The sequence below is a fragment of the Bombus huntii genome, unplaced genomic scaffold (assembly GCF_024542735.1).
Source record: "Bombus huntii isolate Logan2020A unplaced genomic scaffold, iyBomHunt1.1 ctg00000059.1, whole genome shotgun sequence".
In the NCBI taxonomy this organism is placed as follows: domain Eukaryota; kingdom Metazoa; phylum Arthropoda; class Insecta; order Hymenoptera; family Apidae; genus Bombus; species Bombus huntii.
The window spans coordinates 999,162-1,021,050 of record NW_026099320.1 but is presented as its reverse complement, the minus strand read 5'-3'; the positions used below and the strand labels follow the sequence as shown (position 1 = coordinate 1,021,050).

Here is a 21,889-nt window from a genome sequence, read left to right as displayed (position 1 = left end):
TCGACTTTGAGCAACCAATTGGTGCTAAATAAGCTTTAGTACATACTTCTTACACGTAACAAAAGACCAGTTAACATCTCTGCTCTTAAAAGAAAAACGAAAGAAGCTCTGAAAAGCTGCAGAGTTCAGGTCGAATAACACCAGCTCAGATAAATGACCCTCTAACTTACCTTTGTCCTCATCGACGTCAGCGATTTTAAAGCTAGTTATAAAGTGCACTTCTCAGCCAGCGTCCACGGCAGTCAATATTATTTAACGGGTCTTAACGCGATGTAAAAAGGGAAAAAGGAGGAAAGAGGGAACAGGGAAGCAAAGAGAAGAAACGAATTTTTCATTTTCTCGAAACTGGATCAAGTTTCAGGCTGCTCGCCAAAGAGTCTGTAGCTAACGAGACAAGATTAGACAAACCACGCTTTAAAATTGCCACAGAACTATAATAATCCTCGAAATCAATACGATTCGTCGATCCATCGCCTGATTAAAAAATGAGATAGGATGAAGCTCACTAGTCGGCCTTTGAACTTTCAATAGCGCTTACGGCTCGTATACTCTAGTTTGAATGCTACAATGTAAGCCAAGTCAGCTGTAACTAGCGTTCGCGTGATTGTCGCTATCTATTATTCACGCGTTACACGTTCACCAGACAAACGCGTCTACCGGTTGACATTGTTTTCTGTCCTGAGTTTCAAAGCAATTATGTTGCTTCGTGTAATCAAATCTCGCCAAACTAACGATAAGTTCTTGTTTGATCTTACACAGTTATTAAAACTATACAAGTTAAACCAATCTAGCCTAAACAAGTAATGTCGTTATATATTCTTTTTTAAATCTATATATTGTTTAATAAATCCTGGTTAGGATATAGTAGCTGACAAAAATATTCGGACAAATATATTTGTAGAAACATTTTAGGAGTGTATTATGCATAGTGGCACTATTTAATACTGTACTGTGACTATCATGGTCGTGTTGGTATTATTCGAAACTAATCTGAAAATCTGTATGGAATTTGTAAGATATTTAGTACGAGTACTGTGCATTACTGATATGTACACAGCCGAGACGAGATAACGAAGGTACTGCTCTCCATCGTTCATCGCTACGCGTTGCTAATAGCAACATATAATGCATATATATCTCGCAAAGACCATAAAAGTACCCAATGGAACCACGTTTAATATTTGATAATAATGTCCCATTACAGTTTCGTCATTTTCAATTAATTAAACACGACCCTTTCTTTAAAAATTAGAAGATAAAATACGTAATACAAATCTACTCGAAATCTTTTAAACCTTACGGACGACCTTACGGACCTTACTTATGGTCTTTAAAAGCAGCAGGGATTAGCAGAATATTAACTGCGGATTTTTCTTGGACCGCAGCATGCAATATGAAATATGGTTATTAAAATGTACACTGAAAATTTCATATCCATAAGATACTCGTGCTTGTAGAACCTTGAAAATGAATTCTTAACCCAAATAGTCGACCGCGATACTCGAGAAATTTTGTGAAGCTGACGTCAATACCAATATGTACCGTCGTTGTGCTATTATTTCGTGATAAACCGTATTGATTGCACTTCCATTTCACGGAATTAATTTTTCCACACAAAAAGTGATAACGATAATCGAAAAAAGAAAAATATACTACCACATTTCGTATCAGCATACACAAGCGCACTCGATTTTACACGAGTATACAATTTGCAAATTCGACAGAACGATCGGATTTAATTATTTTTTCGATATTTCAGGCATCAAGTTCTATTTACATATCGAACGTTGAAATACGGCGAAATACAAAATGTACAAACCACTCTGGACATTAATTAACTTTAAACGTTATTGATTAATTAAAGAAACCAACCATTGTGTTGATTTTTACATTTTGAAAAATTGTTATCCACTTTTGCTTTGTTTAAAAATTGAAAAAAAATACTTTTATTGTAAGTCACGAGTATCTCTTTTATTTATTTAAACTTTAGATCAAATATTACAATTTATAAATATATCATTTATTTAGATATACTTGTAATATCTGTTTTATAAGTTTGTACAACCATTTATCTATTTATCTATTTTATTTGCACATAATCTTTATAGACTGATTTTGTAAAGAATAAAAAATTGTGATTCTATTTAAAAACGATCGTGTCAGACTCAAGTGATAAGCGATATATATTTCAGCGATATATATATATATTCAGATTCCACTATCACATAAACGGTGCTATTGGAAACGTTTCACAACAGACGTCTTATAAGCGCCTGCGATGTCCGTCATATGTAAAGCTATACCACTGAATCACGGCCGCCATTTAGTGATTAAGGTCGATCACTTAGAGTTGTTAATCCGACATAATGGCGAGCAATACATCGAAGACATTATTGGAAACACAGTTACAGTTTAATTTCATTGAGCTTATTTGCAAATAAATGTGTACTATATATTTTAGAGGTTTTAAATATTATTGCTGACTAAACTTCGCATCTACGCATCATCTTTATTTAACTTTTTTTGCATTTTCTTATCGACGCATGAAGACGAAATGCGTAAATTTTATTATTTATTTAAACATTACTATATTGTGCTCAAAGTAGCGGAATATCGTTCTATTATCAATATATGAAGAACTAAAAGAATTAAAAAAGAATTAAAAAAATATGTAGTTCAATCAATACTTCGTGTATTTTTCTATCTCCACAAGACAATATCCGGACCAGTTACGCTTACAGTATCAACAAAGATTTGTCCAGCCATACGGAATAAGTCGTACTCAGTAGTTTAAAAGTATTAACCGCACAAACTCCAGAAACACTTTTGAAGTAACTTTCGAACCAATAAATCCCCGAACTAAGAACTGTCATATTTCGTCTCTATTTATCGAATATTGTGAGAAAATGCAAAAAAAAGAAGTTAAATAGAAAAAGTACTTGGAAACTTAAAAGAAAAAATCTCGAAAAATCTCTTAATACTTTTTACTGTCGTCTTGAGACGCACCATATGTTAAGCTTCTTCGTAGTTACAACTTTTACCGCAGATGTAACGAACTGACAAATGCTTCGAATGGCGCGCGCGCGTCAACGCCTACACTTAAATTTTAAATAAATGTTTTTAAATAAATGTTTAAAATAATACATTAAATGTATTAACTTTCTTGCGCAATTTCATTTAATTTCTTACGATATGGAGGGTTTAATTACGTTTAAGATATCTATTTGAATCTTTTAAATTCGAAGTTTTTTAAAAAATTACCTTAAACTTTATAAAATTAAATCGTTTTTCCACTTTGTTGTATCATAAAATAGTTACTTAAATTCAAACCTTACCGTCGTCTTGAAATATTCTATATTTTCCTCGTCTTAAAAAATCTCCCTACAGAAAGAATAAAGAAGAATAAAATCCCATACGTTAAATTTCGCGTGATTGATGGAATACATAACGATAACGAGAACTAACTAGCGACAACAAGCAACCATTAGCAAGGACAACTGGCGACTATAACCGTCGTCTCTACGATGTATGGCGACTAAGGAGAACAGCCAGCAACTACGGATGACATGTAACAACCAACTGCCCCACTTCTAAAAGGCAACTAACTTGCAAACCCTTTGATGGTTTCTGTAGCGTGATATACCCCTTGAACGTGGTTAAAGAATGTGGTCGCCGCTGGACGGCGGTTTGACAGCAAAGCGATCTCGCCAATTCAAAGCTTGACATTACAAACTACCGAGAATCATTAGGCTCGTTATCGAGCATCTAGCTTTCAGAAGGTGCTTTATCATATGATATGACTTCACGATATTTTTATAGCAAGAAGAATGGCCAACCTCTAACAAAACAAATTTTTACTAAGTGCTGCATGTGAGCTGCAGGCCGGCCTACTAGGGAAATTTGACGAATGAATAAACTAAAATATATACGAATATATTCGTTATATCATAAAATGCTCGCATTATGTTCTCTAACACCATAGAGGAAACTAAATTTATATATTAAAAAATTGGAATACCCTCGTACTTCGCAGTCCATGTGTCCGAGCGATGAATTCCCTCCAAACAAGGAAAAACCAAAGGGAGGTCTTCTTCGAAGGACGTGAGAGGGTAAGGGGAGCAACGGGAACGATGATCACGCGATATACTGGCGGCGTACGTATAGAACGGCTGTTGCGAGAGAGTTCGCAAGAAACAAGAAGAAAAAAGGAATCGTAGGCCGACGCGACTATACGCTGTCGACGGACAAACAGCGACTGAGCCTAACTGAAACGAACTCTGTCGCAGTATGAGCACAGGCTACGTTCGCGGGTCGATCGAACACGTTCTGCGCCTTTCCTCGGCACCAGCGTCAAAACCACCCTCGACGAGCGCAACGCACTGGTGCACCTGCAATATTAACCACTGGTCTTTCCTTTTTCGCGCGATATTATATCAGCACCTATGATACCATTTCAAAGACCGCAATCAAAACATTAAATACCGCATTAAAGCCATACAATAATTCGCAATATTCATTCGTAAACGTTATTGTATATGTGCTTAATTAATCGTTATTATGTTTCGAATGATTTACTACCTCATATTCCATAAGCAGATATATGGTTCATTTTCATCTCAAGTACGATATAATTTGTAACAAATATTTATAATTCACAATGTAAAATATTTATAATTCATTGGAAATATTATTCTATCACGGTATAGTGGTCAAATTTCACATAAATCACAAACATATGGTAGTCAGAAGCTATACTCACGACATGACAAATCATGATGATGTCATGAAAAATGGCGTCCGTCCATATATATTCAAACGCAACGAACAAGTTCGAACTTTTCGAGAATAAACGATTTGTTTGATAACATCTGTCGCGAGCTTCTCTTCCTTTAACGATAACAATTGACAACTAAAGCTCGAGAGGCTCGTAAGGATGAACAGCGACGAGTATCTAGAAGCTATGTACTCACCTGGGCAAGGAGACTCCAACACCAAGGACGTTGGAAGTTTCAAGAAGCGAAGATGGAAACTGAAGTAGCACGTCAGGTCAACTCTGGCAAAAACTGCTAAAGAAAGAAAAATCCAACTAATTTGTTTCCAACAATAAAATGAAATTAATTTGTTTCACAAATTATTAACTGGATATTATTCAAAAATTATTCAAAATTCGCTTGATTGATTCACGGCCCGGGACACTTGGGTCATGCCATTTTGGTAATGGACGAAAATGGCAGAAGGAAGAACGACCGTTTTTTTTCATATTTCTCTTTCCCCGGGAAACGAAAGAATGCCCGAGCACCTTGTTTCATTTCTTCTCGACATCAATTTCAATCTTTTTAAACGAAATATAATCTGAACGATGAAAAGTTCATTCAAATAATGCTCCGCGCCAGACACTCACGAAAATTAAGAAGAAACACGGAAAATTCGCGAATAAAACGGATTTCTTTGTCCCAGTGAGATAATAAATCTCGTACACGTATTGGTTTTTAAAATCAATATATCCACCAATGTGCACTCGTTTAACAAGGGTGATGGAACGTGCCAAAAATCTCTCAAGAGAGTCTTGGCAACGGAAGAGTCGAAAATGTCACAATTATGAATGAAAAATTCGAATAGTTGCTGATTTTACAGTCGAAACCGATAAAGAACTCCAGATATTCCCCCAATTATTTTACAATAAATTCGCGAAAATGATCGATTGCTGACGTCATTGTATTCTAGAAAGATTGTAAAACGATAAGAATTTATTGAAAAAACTTATATTCGATGATAACACTTCTAATAAGAGTACTAAGAGGAGCGATTCTGTACTCACCTTCCTGCCTCGAAGTACCGAACGCAATTAACCGTCCGCCCAGGATGGAACCGTTCGGAACTTTTGTAAGTCACTGCACGGCCGCTGCTTATGGTGGAAATGTAATAGATATAAGTACAGAGCTCGTGAGCGAACTAAAAACGCGATAGAGAAGTAGAGAGAGGATGTTCCGTCCTTGTCTAATGACGCGCACTTGTACAGGAAATATGTAACAGCGGTATACGAGCAGCGTCAGTGTCCACTAGTGTGCATGCCTGATTAAACAAGGACAGGAAGTATCTATACATGGTGTTCTCTTTCTATTTCCATGTTGCATCCATCTTACTATACAGTACACACACTCAGCCATTCTATCATTATATTTGTGCGTTGCTTATGTGTGAACCAAACATTTCCATGACAACAAATCGTTTGTCTCTTGTTTGATGCTCGGTTTTCAACAGAGTTGAAAGAATTTTTTAAGAGAAACGCAATGGACGGGTTGTTTTTAAAGCAATAAACGGAAATTCTCGTATGCATTGAGAAACGATAGGCGATTTGAAAGTGTCACTATGAACGGTGATTTATCGATGCAAGGTAGTATGAATAAGATATTTTATAATCTGCGAAAAAAGGTAAGGAATATTCTAGATTTTAGATTTTAGAATTTCCACGTCACAGACGAGTGTGTTTTGTTATTTGATTTGTAATATTGCTGCAGTTCTCTTAATAGCTGTTCGTTTCATGCGATACTCGCACATAGTATCTATGACTTTTGCTTCTAACAATTTTTATAATTAGGCTGTATCAAATATTTTTAACGTTCGTGTTTCATGAAAAATCATGTGTAACTCGTTGAATTCGCAAATGTAACAAAAAATTACATGAAAAACCTTATATTATTGTAATGAAAAAATAATTATATTAGGAGGAGAGTCGTATTTCGGAACGTCATCGGAACATATTACACCTTGTATGTGATTATTTGGAACACAATGGGTGAGTATATTATAATTAAAATATATTCCTAGTTCCAATTCTTTTGAATAGTGTCAGTGACCAATCGAAATAGAAATCAGTGGACATCATGGAGAGAGAAGGCGAAACCAAATTTGAAAATTCGACATCGGTAATTCAGTAGTTAAGAATAACTCAATCGATTATGTAGATTAACTAGTTATAAACAAATATATGAAGTATAAATTCAAATTATTCTTATCCATCTAAAAATTGGAAATTAAAAAGCAGAAGACAAGAAATTATCTTCGAGGATTTATATAGTAAATACATTCTTTTGCCTGTCTTACCTAGAGATAAAACAGTTGTTTGATGGTTATCTTATAGTGTTCAGTCATTGCGAAAAATATTTTTAATTAGTTAAAAACTATAATTAATTAAAAACTACATTTTTTTTATGTATATAGACGTTAGCGATGTATTATTCCGGGAAGCTCGTCTATCTCCCGAACATCGGGTTTGCGACAACATCGATTTGGAAATTATCGTTGCAGAGTATGAAAATTATTACAAGATGAAATTTCAAAAATATCCCATATTGTGTAAGAAAATAACTGGAAGGGAAATGACGAGGGAAGTGACAAATGCAAGCAAAACGTAAGAATTTAAATTATTTAACGATATTAAACGGTATTCAACGTATTCAACGTATCGTATTCAACGTATCGTATTACAATATGATCCAGTGTTTGTAGAAGTATTGAGACAAAAGCCAAATCTGTTAGTAAACAAGCGAGAAGTGAGCCTGTGAAAGAGACGAATCTACAGCAGAAGATAACTGATGACAATACGAATCATATTAATCTCGCAATGACAGTGACGTCAATATTCCCCAATGAGAATGATGGACGTTCATCAGAAGAGCTATTTAACGTCCCAATGGAACAATCCATGCAATCGAAGATATTGAAATGCGTTGAAAAGCTTTATTCAGATAATCCGGAATTACGAAAGATTGCTGAGGACATCTCATGCGTAAGTTATTTTCGATTAATATACGTATCGTAAAGCTTTTAAACGATAAAATTCCCGTCGATAAACCGTCCAACGTATATCGACGATGACGTGATTTCAGTAACGCTTCAAATATCAAATTACGTAACACTTACTTAATATAGAGAAGACGCCATTTTATCTTTGTATCGTCACAGGAGATCATAGTAAACAAATTAAATGTACATTGGGATGACGTTATAGGCCTAGAGGAATGTAAAACCGCTGTTAAGGAGGCCGTTGTGTATCCCCTTAAGTATCCTATCTTTTTTGATGGCCCGTTTTCCCCCTGGAAAGGTATTTTGCTGTACGGCCCACCTGGTACAGGTAAGATACTCGTATTCTTTTCATTTCTGTACGTGTTTACAAGAAATATACAAAACAGGGAAAACGAAGTTAGCGAAGGCAGTCGCGACAGAATGCCATTGCACCTTTTTTAACATAACTGCCAGCTCATTGGTCAGCAAATGGAGAGGCGATTCCGAGAAGTATATACGTGTAAGTTGCTTTGTCTATGTAAGTTTCTTTGTTCCTTTGTCTATGAAGGAGAGATTCTAGGTATAAAAAGATTTGATTTTATTTTTCGTCATTTATATATAAATAGAATAGTTGTTTGGAAAACGAAATGATATCGTATTCGTGATGAGGCAATGAATTTAAGGAATTTCGAATATAATATTTAATGAATAATACATTTGTTAAACTGAACAGGTTTTATTTGAACTTGCCTATAGTCATTCGCCTACAATTATTTTTATCGACGAGATTGGCTGGATCGCCACAAATAAAGGAGACTGTATATTGTCTGAACCTGCAAAGAGATTCAGATCAGAACTTCTTTCTAGATTGGATGGATTAGTGTCTAATGAGAATTCTAATGTAGTTCTTCTGGCTACAACTAATTCCCCTTGGTACGTATATCACGTTATTTCAATGTTTTCTAAGTAGAAAATATCGTAATATTTCTCCAAATTCCAAATATGTTATTGTGTTGTTTGAAGTATTCCTTCATTATTATTAGTATAATAGAACGATAATATTTATTGTAAATATGTTATTAGGGGCATTGATGCAGCTTTACTCAGGCGTCTCGAAAAGCAAATATACGTATCATTACCCAATGAAGTTGCTCGACTTGGTATATTCAAATTATACCTTAGCAACCACTTATTAGAAAATACAGATATTGTAAACCACATAGTAAAATGTACTGAAAGATATTCTTGTGCAGATATAAAATTGCTTTGTAAGCAAGCGTGGCTACTAGAAATAAGCCCGATATGGAGGAGACTTGAAAAGAAAGAAACACCTGTTACCACTTTGAAATATGAATTAAAAAGTTATGAAATATTAGCAAAATTGTTAAAAAAAATGTCACCTACAGTTATGCAAATAGATAAATATGATACGTGGAACAAATAAATACGCAATCGTAAGGACAGATATTGAAAAATATAAATAAATGGATTATCGTTCGAGAAATCATTCGTATGTGTGTGCATGTGTGTGCGCGCGCGCGCTATAGGCTAAGTTTAAAATGTTCGGTTGTATTATATCCTTGTATTATATATGTCGGAGATGAAAGGAAAACCGGAGCCTTCCCTTTGCAATTTTGAGGAAGCCTTCTAATGCTTTAGCCTAGATTTTATCATAACTGTAATTAAGCAATTGTCATTTGTAATTGTTTGATATTTGTGAAAGCGAAAGTGGGTTCGAGGTGACAACTGGTCGCCGAACGTAGCCACGGTCACGGAATAAACGTTTTGCCTGACGAAGGTGTGGATCGGTTGTATTGTTCTCCCTAGAAATCACATAGAATTGTACTTTAGAGATGTCGATATAATGGGACACACGTTGTATTAGGAATCAATCTCCAGACAGAAACTGCCTAGTAACGGCGTTTGAATCTTTCTCGATGTTTCCAAAGAGTATACAACAAACTTTTGACAGAAATTGCCTAGCAACAACGATTGGAACCTTCTCGATGTTTCCAGCGAGCATATAACAAACAAATGCAATCGTATAGCGAAAAAGATTTTCATCAGATATTCATTCGTGTGATCACCTTGGAAAGTGATACATCGAGCAATTTACCGAGTGTCTCAGCAATTGTAGTTTGTGTTTAAAATTATTCTACACATAGTAAAGAGTTATCCTGTTGACCGTGGATTCGTTTGAACCCCGGAACATTGTTAATAGCGTTAATTAAATTCATTATTCGTGAAACTTATCAATCGTTAATCTCATTATACGTTAAATTCATTATTCGTAAGACATATTATTCGTTCCTCTTATTGTTCGTTAAACTTATTAATCTTTAATCTAATTATTAGTTAAACTTATCGTTTGTTAATCTTATTATTTATTAAACTCATTATTCATAATATTTTGTAAAACCTTGTTTATTCGCGTAAATATATTCTCTGTTTCGTAAAACAATGGCTAATTCAAACGAAGGATCATTACGCGCCTTAAATCCTAATGATAACCCGACATATATATGTGAGTGTATTTTATCAAAAATATGTTTTTTATGTTTTCTTATCTTAGTAATTATTTTTAAAAAAGTCTTAAAGTCTTATATGAAAATAAAGCTGTTCTTTATTTCAAATAATTGAAGTAAATAAATACAATGAGTTTTATATTTTATTATATCTTATATTATTGTTATATTGTTATTGAAAAAATTGATATAATCAACAGTTCTTCCTGTTCTCTTGATTGTTTCTTGCTTGTTTCAAACCATGGTAATAACCTACAAAAGAAATAACATAGTCCATTGAAAATTTAATATACAATAAAATACTTATATGAAATAATTACCTGTGTAATATACCATGCAACCACTAATATACCATGACATCAACATACTTGAAAGTGCGTCTGTATCATTATCTGGTAATCTAGTACATTTTATTAAAATTTCGTATTTTTTTTCCAAATAAAATGTTAAACTTATTCCAAATTACTTATTAATATTAGAAGTATTCAGCATTCCATTAGAATTTTTAAATTGTACTTACTTGGCCATTAATTGTGGTGGTAAAGGAGGTGCAGGTGGCATTATATCAGTCATCGAATTGAAAGATGGTCCCGGTATGAAGTGATGTTTATACGCATTTGCTTCTTCAGAGTCACAATCCATTTTTTCTACATTATATTTTTTCGAATTTACATTTGTAGAAAAATTAGTCTCACAAGTCTCATCGTTCTCTTCATTGAATTTCTCTTCCAAAGCTTTCTTTTGTTGTCCTATTTGACTTTGCAAACCTTCTGATTCTAAAAGAGAACTCAACTCGACTTTCTGTGTATTACCATAGCCTAAACACAGAGTAAAAGAAATTTTTGTCATTTAATAGAATGACTGAGTGCCATTCGGTTACTGTCCTTACAGGCAATGTATTAGAATTTCCCGTGCATAAATGTATATGTATAAATGTTTGCCTTGATATATGTAGTAATAATCACTCGTCTAATGAGGAGAATTATATTCCAAGCAGCTAATAATGAACAATAAGTAACATGCATGTTTATGGTTCATGACCCTATATCCCACGGGTCTCCCCATAGACATTGACAGGTACTCCTGCCCAGTTAAGGACCTGCTGAATGACACTGTGATAGACTATGCGAAAGCCTTTACTTCATATATATATGTATTTTTAGTACATTTCTTAATTGACATAACCATCATGCTAAAGGTATTACCTACAAATTTTACAACACACGTGCTGTTGAGGTTATTCGGTGTGTAAACAGAGAAAACACGTGGATAAATTGTAAGGTAGAAAATATATTTAAATAGAAGTGTAATAAGTAAAAATACAATTTGAGCTGGTCCAGATCCGCACGCTAGCTGTGTTACCTAATAACTGAAAAACCCCGAAGCCAACGTCGCCTGTCTACTGTTTATGGCCTGACTTCGTCGCAGTCTTTTGTCTACACGCTGTCGATGGCTTCAGTGCTTGAGAAAACTAAAAAAGACCAGATGTAGAGTTTTCTTAGAAGTGAACTTCAACACCCTCCCTAAAACTCTACATCCCTACAAACAATTATCTCAAATTTACAAATTATCTCTTAATATTTTCTAACTCTTGTCGTAAATATCTGAAAATTAATTTGTCAATGCCTTCTCAAGTACATTTGCCAGCCGCCTTTCTCTTTTCCATACAAATTAATTTATTACACAAAAAAAAAAAACTAGAAGACTAAACAGATCATGTAGAGTTTTTCCTCTTTTTGTTTGAGAAGTAATAATCACTTCGACACCCTCCCTAAAAACTCTACATGTTTACAAACAATTACATCTTAATATCTTTTTTACTTTTCAAACCTAACTTTTTCCTTAAATATTCAAATCTCGGTTTTGGCAATGCCTTTGTACATATATCCGCCAATTGCTCTTCGCTTGTTACATACGTTATATCAATTTCGCCTCTATTGTATAAATCTCGCAAAAAATGATATCTTACGTCAATATGCTTACTTCTTTGATGGAATTCTGGATTCTTAATTAATTTCACGGCACTAGTATTGTCTACACATAGCATATACTTAAGGATCTCTAATTTACATTCAAGAAATATTTTCTTTAGCCACATAATTTCTTTCGCTCCTGAGGCTGCACTGACATATTCAGCTTCGGTCGTAGATAAAGCTATACATTGTTGTCGCTTACATTGCCATGTGATGGCCGCATTCGCATACTTACATACAACGCCTGATGTCGACTTTTTTGTTTCTTTGTCGCCTGCATAGTCAGCGTCGCTAAAGGTTTCGAGACTGCCTGCTTTTGTATATAAGAGTCCCATGTCTGCGGTCCCTTTTATGTAGCGCAAAATTCGTTTGACTAATTTCCATTGATACTGGTTTGGATTCTCTAAGTGTCTCGCCGCTATATTTATTGCAAAACTAATATCTGGCCTACTTACGGTTTGTAAAAACATTAAGTTCCCTACGGCTTCTCTGTATGGTGCGTTACAATCATTATCGCCTATGTTACTTTCGTTCCAATTAGTCTCGATAGGTGTAGAAACACTGTTTGCCTCATTCATATTAAATTTTTCCAATATGTTTTCGATATACCTACTCTGATGAATGAATATTGAACCATCTTCTAATCTATTAATTTCAAGTCCAAGAAAACTCTTTACTTCTTTCGAACTCGTAATTTTGAATTCTTTATTTAAATCATCGAAGAATTTATCAATTAAAGATTCGTCTGAAGCTGCTACCAGTCCATCGTCTACGTATATGGTCATCAACATTAATTTGTCGTCTTCTGTATAAATATAAAAACAAGGATCTGCGTTACTCTGATAAAATTTTAAGTTCGAGATAAATTTTGTGAAACGTTCCGTCCAACATCTTGGAGACTGCTTTAAGCCATATAGGCTTTTTAGCAATTTACAAACCCGATTTGTACCATCATCATAACCTTTAGGTTGTTTCATATAAATATCTTCTTTCAGACTTCCATATAAGAATGCGGTTTTAATGTCGAACTGTCCGAGGTGTAAATTATTTTTGGCTGCAATACTGAGCATTAATCTAATTGTGTCAAACCGAGCAACGGGACTATATGTTTCCTTATAATCTATGCCTTCTTTCTGTGAACACCCTCTTATTACAAGTCGCGCTTTGTATCGTTCCGAGTTGTCCGGATTTAGCTTTATCGTTAAAACCCACCTATTGCTAAGTACCTTCTGATCTTTAGGTTTTTCTACAAATATCCACGTCTTATTTTCATGGTGCGATTTCATTTCATCATTCATAGCTGTTTCCCATAACTCTTTCTTTTCGGATCTCATCGCTTCGTTAAAATCCACCGGTAATTTTTCCGCCACGTACGTTACTGGGTAACCATAAAAATCGGTTCGTTTGATCTTATCTCTATCTCTCAATTGTCTCATATTGTCGCTAGTTCCATGAGGTTGTTTTTCATGTTCACTCTCTGCACTTTCATACGTACATGCTCTATCGCTCTGCGCACTCACATCTTCGCGCTCGACAATTTTCGGTAAACTTAATTTTACGAATTTCGCATTTTCTAGTTCAGGCTTAAATATTACGTCACGGCTTAATATTACATTTTTTACTGTTGGCACGTACACTCGATACCCTCGTCCGTCATCTAATAGCCTACCAAATATCCTTTGTTAGCCTTTTTGTCAAGTTTTGTCCTTTTCTCCGCAGGTATGTGAGCAAAGCACTCAGTACCGAAAACCCTAAACTTTTCTAAATTCGGCGGTTTCCCGTACCACAGTTCATATGGTGTTTTCTTATCTTGTCTTGTCGGCCTCGTCTTATTTATGACATGTACTGCTGTGTTCATGGCTTCGGCCCATAAGAACAGCGGTAGATTTGGTTTCGAATATAGCATCGACCGACCTGCCTCTACTATTGTTCTATTTTCCCTTTCTGCGACACCATTCTGTTCAGGAGTGTATGGGACGTTAATCGTGTGTCTAATTCCCTGACTTCTTAAAAATTCTTTGACTTCTTTATTTTGGAATTCTTTCCCTCCATCACTATGAATTTCTTTAATTTTATCCTTAAATTGATTTTCAACTTCTAGGCAAAAGGTTTTTAGTTTTTCAATTACTTCTGACTTACGTCGTAAGAAGTAAATCTTTGTGAATTTTGAAAAATCATCTTTAAATGTCAGAAAATACAGTTTCTTGCCTAATGACTCGACTTTCATAGGTCCACATACATCCGTATAAATAATTTCGCGAGGTTTAGTCGCCCGATTGATTTTCTCGTGAAAACTCGATCTATGCTGTTTCCCGTACGCGCAACCTTCACAGAAAAAGTTATTGTCCTCTACAACTTTCATATTTGAATTCTTTAAGAATTCTTTAACATGTCTGATGTTCTGATGACATAGCCGTTCGTGCCATAACTGCAATGTGTCCGCGTTTGACTCCGCTCTATTGCTAAAATTACAAACTGACGGTATGATAACTCGCATATCTACTTTATACAAATTTCCGATAACAGAACCTCTTGCTATTATTTTCTGATTTTGTAAAAATATGCAATTGGTCCCTTCCTTTGAAATACAAAAATCTATGCCTCTTCTTGCGACAGATCTAATCGAAAACAGATTTCTTTTCATACCTGGTACGTATAGAACATCGTTCATTGTACATGTTACCCATTTGCCGTCCACAAAAGTCTCTACTCTGATTTTTCCTTTGCCGCACGCATCCATGAACGGACCATCGCCGATCTCTATTTTCACCGTGTTATCGAATTCTTCGAAAACGCTGAACCATTCCCGTCGTCCTGTCATGTGATCCGTAGCTCCTGAGTCGATTATCCAAACATCAGCGTTTGCCGTTTGTATCGCTGAGGTACTTCCTAATAGACCAATTCCGCTGTGATCCCGATTTTGGTTTCTAGGTTCCTGGTTGTCTCTATTGTTGCTTCTTTTGTTATTTTTAAAACAGTTTTTGCTAGTGTGGCCTTTCCTTTTGCATATAAAGCATCTAAAGCAATCCTTCTTTAGATGGCCAACTTTTCCACAGTTAAAGCAACTTGGTCCTTGTTTCTCGTATTCACGTTTACTTGACTGCTTCTGCTGTTCCCTTTTATAATTATTACCTTTTGTTACCAGTGCCACCGATGTTTCCTGGTCGTCTTTCTTCCATCTAATTTCTTCCGTCATCAGCCTGGTACTAAGCCTGTCTAAGGTCTTCTTTTCTTCTTCCACGGAATCCCACGCACTGTGAAAATGATCGAATTTGTTTGATAACACCGATAAAATGCGTGTTATCAGCATTTTCTCGCCAATTTCACTCCCAAGGACTTTCATCTTCGCCGCTATGAGTTCCAACTTTGATAGGTTGTAAGAGACATTTTCAGATTCTTCCCATTTAAAATCGAAGAACTGCTTCTGGACCATATTTAAATTCTCATCCGACTTCATGTCATATACTGTATTCAGCTTTTTCCACATTTCATGTGCTGTCGTGCAACATAAAAGAAGATCCAACGGTTTCTTTCCTACTGAGGTCACGATTAATTTTCTCGCTAATCGATCTGCTTTCAAAAATCTTCCACGAGCGATTTCTTTCTCCGCGCTGTTACCTGGATGACACAAATTCTCTTCACACACGTTGATCAGGTCGTCATCTTCCTCCAAAAGTGTACGCATAACAAAACGCCACTGGAGCCAATTTTCTTCGCCGCGTAACATCTCGACCTTCGCACTTGCTGATTCCATTTTAGCACTATCCCTTATTTTACTAAGCACAACACTTTAACAATTTATTCATTTCACGTTGCTACCTTGCAATTTACAGCCCTGGGCCCATAACCTGTTGAGGTTATTCGGTGTGTAAACAGAGAAAACACGTGGATAAATTGTAAGGTAGAAAATATATTTAAATAGAAGTGTAATAAGTAAAAATACAATTTGAGCTGGTCCAGATCCGCACGCTAGCTGTGTTACCTAATAACTGAAAAACCCCGAAGCCAACGTCGCCTGTCTACTGTTTATGGCCTGACTTCGTCGCAGTCTTTTGTCTACACGCTGTCGATGGCTTCAGTGCTTGAGAAAACTAAAAAAGACCAGATGTAGAGTTTTCTTAGAAGTGGTAACCACTTCAACACGTGCCATTGTTTTCGTAAATTTTTGATATTATAGCTTCATAAGTTTCTCCATCCTCTGAGTATATTGCACGATAAGGTGCTCCTATGATCCATTTCTATAGAGAGAAGATGTGTATACAAATAAATATAAGTAAATAGCAAAATAAAATAATTTGCTTCTTAATCAATATATTTAATAATATTCTGTATCAAATTTGTAATATTCTATCAAAATCACAACCTTGTGTAATTTACTTGCGTGTTTAGGCTGCTTAAGATTTTGTAGGTTTTCTTTCGGTTGAGAATTTCCAACATCCATTCCCATTCGCTTGATAACTTCTTCTTTTGCTAAATATATTGCTTTATCATATGCTTCTATTAATGCACTATCATCCCAAACATTATCATTGGCTGAGTCTGTATCCTTTTGAGATAGCAAATTATACGTTATTAATATTGATACAAGTATTTTATTATCAAACTATTGCAAATTATCATATATGTCATTTTTCAAAAATTGACTAAAAGGTAGTGGATACTGTTAATTACTATTATGCTAAGATCTTGTACTAAAATAATGTTAAAACCATTACGTTTCCATTACCATACATACGTTTCCATTTCCTCGTATAAAAAGAACATTCATATCATCTGCCATTTTAAAATAACATCATTTAAATATTGAATTTGCTTCTGAAATATTAATTTGTCTCATTTCTTTAACTCTAACACATTGTAAACAATGATGACATTATACCAACTATAATACTAAAAATCTATTCCCCATACATTCTAAAGATTATTTTTTGAAGCAAGGTTAACATTGAATGTTCCCAAACTTCAATAACTGTACTTTACTTTCTTTACAATATCTAACAATATATTAGAATACTATAAAAAAATATTGTATGCACAAGAAACTGTTTATAGCGAAATAGCAAAAGAATTAATCACATATTATAACTAAAACGAGATTGTTAAGTAGATTATATTATACTGCATATGCGTTAGTGTTTCAGCTGGTAAATATAGTTTTTATATCTGAAGATAAATAAGATTTAATTCTATAAAATTGCATAATGAATTATACATCTATCTATTACTATTCGTATTTCCCCTTAGTTGTATGTTGTCAATAGCATCAATCACGAACATATAAATAAATATAGAAGAAACCGTTCGGAAATGGAAAGGGAAAAATGAACATGGAAGACAAGAAAGTTTTCTTCAGGTTTAGCGTATGCGTGATACGCTTTGAATGTCTCAGATAAAGATAAAGATACTCTGCTCATTTCTATTTGTTCCGCAGAACGAGAAATTTGTTGTCTTTCATATTGGTTTTTACGATTCAATTTTTGGGCAGTTTTCCCTAGCGAGTGTCGGTCCCTGTTTGATATAACCAGACCGTAATTTATACAGATATGTATTATAGATATATATTTGTAAAACTGAAATCAGATGAAATAAATGTTGCCTGAGGTTTTAAACGTTTAATAAAAACAATATTTCATTTGGAAAAAATGTAAGATATGTAAAATTACACATTGATCATTTTGCTGGTCTTGTATCATAAAACGTGTGGCCCGAAGAGCACGTGTCCGGTAGAGATACGTCACTTGTGTTAGGAATCGTTTTATAACCTATCACAGTAAAGGAACGTCCCAGTATAGCAGCCGAAGAATGCCGTGGAAGTTTTTGTACAAAGTACAATTGATCTACAATTGATATTTTCCGCAATACTTATCTGGTGTTCGGTCAGGGTGTCCCATACTCATGATATTTATGACAGTGGAATGGCGTTAGTAAATCAATTACAAAAATTTTCGAGATCAATTCTCGGTATTGCATCAAATTATTCAAAATATACAAGCAACACAACGTTGCCCTTTTTGCAGGCAACAAGAGGAATATCGACCACGCAACCACTTTCAGAAAAACAAGAGTAAGTGATACAAATTTTCTTGTGCTTTCCTTCTTTTTTTAATAGAATTTCAGTACTTGCCTTCCAATATAAAATTGGTGTCAAAATAATAATGCTAATAATAATGTCTAAGAAATTTTTCTCTTTGTAGGAGTATAACATCTAGAAAAATAACATAGTATTAATAGAATAGTATTAATAAGAACAACATTGACAGTGAACAACTAAAAATATAACACTGTTATAAATATATGATATACGAATTTTATTTATGTATTATTAAGACAAGTATATCTTATTTTTAAATTATTTCTATTATCATAAGTGATACATATAATTAAGGTATAATTAAGAGAAGATTAATTGAAGAAACACAAAAAATAAAGAAAATAATTATATTGAGATAATTTTTATCTTTCATAAATATTATTTTCAGAGTAAATATAACGTTTGTTAAAGCAAGTGGAGAGAGAATCAAAGCAAAAGGGAAAGTTGGAGATACTATATTAGACATAGTAGTAAATAATGAAATTGATTTAGATGGATATGGTATGTTTTAAAGAAGCATAATTTACTTAATTTAAAATAAATAATTTTGAGGTAGAAAATATTTGAAAATTTTCATTTTTATCAAGTTTAATATTCTTATTATTTTTAACTTTTGATACTTTATTATATAAGTATGTTGTAATCTTAAAATATAATTGATATAGGTGCTTGTGAAGGAACATTAACTTGTAGTACGTGCCATTTAATATTTTCGAAAGAAGTTTATGATGCACTTCCTGACAAACCAACAGATGAAGAATTAGACATGTTGGATTTAGCATATGAATTAACAGATACGTTAGTTCATAATAATCAGTATCAAATCATTCACATTATTAATTCTATTACCTTTTAATATTTTATAAAGTGAATTTTTCTATTTAAATTTATGTAAAAACAGGTTAGTATTGGGTATTTCGAAATCTGCATCTCAATGTAGAATTTCAAATCGCTATCTCTGAATACTACGAAACTGAAATTATAATAAATTTTCATAGTTTTTTATTTATGACCCTATAATCATTACAAATCTATGTTGGAATTAGCATATTTACAATGTTGATTTTCAAATGGATAAATAGAAATCTTATTGTGTATTAGTATTAATTTGTATAGCAATAAATATATTTATTGACATATTCAGTTATATAATATTTAATTTCAGGTCACGGCTAAGCTGTCAAATAGTAATGTCTAAGGAACTAGATGGAATTGAGGTAAGAGTTCCATCAACAATTAATGATGCAAGAGCATAACTGAAATTATCTATAGGTTTTTGAAAATTTGTATACAATGTTATACATCTCTTGTTAAAAAACCCTTGTTATAATTATTAAAATATTGGTATTAAAAAAATATAATAAAGAATCTTGTGTTTAAATGTGAAGCTTATATATATACATATGTTATAGTATAATTGCAATTTTGATATTTGTACATTGCCATTGTAAAAAGCCTATCCAATTATGAAGAAAATATATCTTTTATTTTTAATATACAGGGTGTCAATTTTAAAACGTTCATCTAAATTATTTTCGTTACTATTAAAGATAAGAAGAAATTACTAAGGAAGACTTAAATGGTTTTAAGATGTGTACTTGGTTATGATAAAAAAGACTCTTGTGGAATAAATTTTGCAACTTCTGAAAGATTAGATAAAAGCTTAGAACCTAAAAAATAATTTGAAATTAATTTCGTTTAGATATACTGTTTGATTTCTTAGCTATGGGCAAGTTTAAAAGATCATCAAACTCATGGTCAACAAAACAACAGAAATGTACATGCAATGCTTTTTCGTTTCACAACAAGTTATCTGACACTATCATCATTTTCGTGGCACATGCAACATTATCGATTCAGTATAGTAATGTTTTGGATTAAAACAAATGTCTCGACATTGGAGCAAAATATTTCAACCTTTAAGGACTAAAATTAAAACTTATGAGTTTGTTTATAATTTTAATGGATTTTATTAATATTGTGTTTACTGGTTTATTAATTACAAGAAAGTTTGTAAAAGACTGAAGTTTTACGTAAAAAGTACAAATATTCTTTTAACAAAATTAGTCAAATCACATCATTATTTATACATATTGTATATAAATAAAATATGCGGATATATTACTTTACCCTAGAACTAAAATTCAATAATATTGAAGAATCTTATTTATTCAGATTTTGTACATTATCGCTTCTAACCTCGGATAATAGAACAACAAATTAAATATTTTTAAACAAAAAAACTTTGTTCCTTTGTTTGATTTCCCTTGCTCGCGTTTCTTAACTACTTAGATATAAAATACTTGCGTTTTCGAAAATTCATACTTCACAAGCTACTAAACGCTTTATCTGTTCAGAATAATTTATTGTTTTCTTAACTAGGTACATACCAAATACATCTATTAAGTTGGTATTTCTCATAATTACCAGTACATAAAGCTAAAACACTTTTGTACTATGCATGTTATACATGGATCTAACAAATAATTTAACTTGTGTATTGTCGTTTGTATATTTTGTTACGTGTAAAATATTCTATTTCTACACTACTTACAAGTTCGATAAAGTGTACATTACACATCGTGAAATTTACATATTTTCACTTGGTTACCCTGCCCAATTCGAATATAATTCAGAACGTATGTGCTATATTTATATATTCTGCATTTGTTTTGTATATTATGTACACTGATCTGATCTTTGTAAACGCGAGTTTTACGATATTAATGAGAAATTTGCCAATTTAATGGAAGTTGTTAATTTTTTCTGGCACGTTTCACGTTAGCAGACATGTTTCTTAAGTTACAGTCGAAAAGTGTTTTTATGTAAAAGAATAGGAATGATCAAGTTATTTTAAGATGACAAGATATTTCACGTCTTCTATTTAAATATAGCGTTAAATTTTAATTCCGTCAATTCGTATATACTCATACATCGAATTTCCTTTTCTCATGTCATTTCTTTTCTTTCATTTCACATTTAATTACAAAGATAAAGTGTAAGTACGTTCCTCATAAAATTAATATCAAATGTCGCAAAATATACAAAAGTAAACTAAGAAGAGGGGACATATTATTACACAAACTGTCGTTCATATTGCATATGTACATATGCAGTATAAAAACAATACTTTTTAGTTTTTAATCTCTTGTTTAAATAATCCTAATATCTAAATTTGTATCGGTCATTGATTCGATATAACTGCGTTTATTGGAAGTAATTAAGCTATAGCCTGCGCACAAGAGAAGAAGGAACAAACACGTATAGTATACACGCTTAAATAACAAAATTAAGTCAGTTTACGTTCAATGTGAACTTGATCAAAGTTCCAGTCTCGAATTATAGAGTTTCTTACTATCAGTTTACAAAATTCGATATTACGATTATGTACCGTATTTGAAAAACATAAAATGCTTTGTTTAATTTTAAATAAAACTAATATTTACCAAAGCGAATACGAAAAAAATGTTATCATCAAACTCAATTTTCAATTATCAAACTTAATCCAGCACAAA

The 21,889-nt window shown here is 33.2% G+C and overlaps 3 protein-coding genes and 1 long non-coding RNA gene across 15 annotated transcripts; 2 read left to right on the top strand and 2 right to left on the bottom strand.

The window, feature by feature from the left end:
• Nucleotides 1-5,277: 5,277 nt before the first annotated feature.
• On the bottom strand, nt 5,278-8,069 carry LOC126875885 (uncharacterized). The gene is made up of 2 exons (XR_007693741.1): nt 7,924-8,069; nt 5,278-5,905 (listed from the first exon to the last, which is right to left on the bottom strand). It is a non-coding gene; the product is annotated as an uncharacterized LOC126875885 (long non-coding RNA).
• LOC126875856 (katanin p60 ATPase-containing subunit A-like 2) lies at nt 5,899-10,456 on the top strand. 6 transcript variants are annotated; one of them, XM_050638758.1, is made up of 8 exons: nt 5,899-6,796; nt 6,870-7,077; nt 7,222-7,411; nt 7,501-7,789; nt 7,933-8,134; nt 8,193-8,323; nt 8,519-8,718; nt 8,869-10,456. In XM_050638758.1, the coding sequence occupies exons 3-8, from the start codon at nt 7,329-7,331 to the stop codon at nt 9,227-9,229; spliced, it is 1,266 nt and encodes a 421-aa protein (XP_050494715.1). In that variant the 5' UTR covers nt 5,899-6,796; nt 6,870-7,077; nt 7,222-7,328; the 3' UTR covers nt 9,230-10,456. The 6 variants fall into 6 exon arrangements, with proteins under 6 accessions (XP_050494715.1, XP_050494712.1, XP_050494711.1 ...); XM_050638755.1 differs by lacking the exon at nt 6,870-7,077 and having other exon boundaries at nt 7,513-7,789; XM_050638754.1 differs by lacking the exon at nt 6,870-7,077 and having other exon boundaries at nt 7,510-7,789.
• Nucleotides 10,384-11,848, bottom strand: LOC126875867 (survival motor neuron protein-like). 4 transcript variants are annotated; one of them, XM_050638769.1, is made up of 4 exons: nt 11,200-11,837; nt 10,831-11,128; nt 10,631-10,710; nt 10,384-10,562 (listed from the first exon to the last, which is right to left on the bottom strand). In XM_050638769.1, exons 2-4 carry the CDS (start codon nt 10,950-10,952, stop codon nt 10,504-10,506), a joined length of 261 nt encoding a protein of 86 aa, XP_050494726.1. In that variant the 5' UTR covers nt 10,953-11,128; nt 11,200-11,837; the 3' UTR covers nt 10,384-10,503. The 4 variants fall into 4 exon arrangements, with proteins under 4 accessions (XP_050494726.1, XP_050494727.1, XP_050494728.1 ...); XM_050638770.1 differs by having other exon boundaries at nt 11,516-11,837; XM_050638771.1 differs by having other exon boundaries at nt 10,831-11,086; nt 11,516-11,837.
• Nucleotides 11,849-18,027: 6,179 nt separating this feature from the next.
• Nucleotides 18,028-19,872, top strand: LOC126875871 (adrenodoxin-like protein 2, mitochondrial). 4 transcript variants are annotated; one of them, XR_007693733.1, is made up of 5 exons: nt 18,028-18,347; nt 18,478-18,668; nt 18,763-18,875; nt 19,040-19,275; nt 19,540-19,872. XR_007693733.1 is itself a non-coding variant. In XM_050638778.1 (4 exons), the coding sequence occupies exons 1-3, from the start codon at nt 18,199-18,201 to the stop codon at nt 19,228-19,230; spliced, it is 453 nt and encodes a 150-aa protein (XP_050494735.1). In that variant the 5' UTR covers nt 18,040-18,198; the 3' UTR covers nt 19,231-19,275; nt 19,540-19,872. The 4 variants fall into 4 exon arrangements, 1 of the variants encoding a protein (XP_050494735.1); XR_007693734.1 differs by having other exon boundaries at nt 18,031-18,347; nt 18,478-18,614; XR_007693735.1 differs by lacking the exon at nt 18,478-18,668 and having other exon boundaries at nt 18,038-18,203; nt 18,301-18,347.
• Nucleotides 19,873-21,889: the final 2,017 nt, after the last annotated feature.

Bases quoted from the DNA above. Each gene is read 5' to 3' on its own strand.
- LOC126875856 (XM_050638753.1), top strand. The intron at 8,135-8,192 runs GTAAGATACTCG...TATACAAAACAG, and splicing joins GTACGGCCCACCTGGTACAG to GGAAAACGAAGTTAGCGAAG. The intron at 8,719-8,868 runs GTACGTATATCA...ATATGTTATTAG, and splicing joins GCTACAACTAATTCCCCTTG to GGGCATTGATGCAGCTTTAC.
- LOC126875871 (XM_050638778.1), top strand. From the start codon at position 18,199: ATGGCGTTAGTAAATCAATTACAAAAATTTTCGAGATCAATTCTCGGT. The intron at 18,348-18,762 runs GTAAGTGATACA...TATTATTTTCAG, and splicing joins CCACTTTCAGAAAAACAAGA to AGTAAATATAACGTTTGTTA. The intron at 18,876-19,039 runs GTATGTTTTAAA...TAATTGATATAG, and splicing joins AATTGATTTAGATGGATATG to GTGCTTGTGAAGGAACATTA.
- LOC126875867 (XM_050638768.1), bottom strand. From the start codon at position 11,159: ATGACAAAAATTTCTTTTACTCTGTGTTTAGGCTATGGTAATACACAG. The intron at 10,711-10,830 runs GTAAGTACAATT...AAAATGTACTAG, and splicing joins CCACCACAATTAATGGCCAA to ATTACCAGATAATGATACAG. The intron at 10,563-10,630 runs GTAATTATTTCA...TTTCTTTTGTAG, and splicing joins TTGCATGGTATATTACACAG to GTTATTACCATGGTTTGAAA.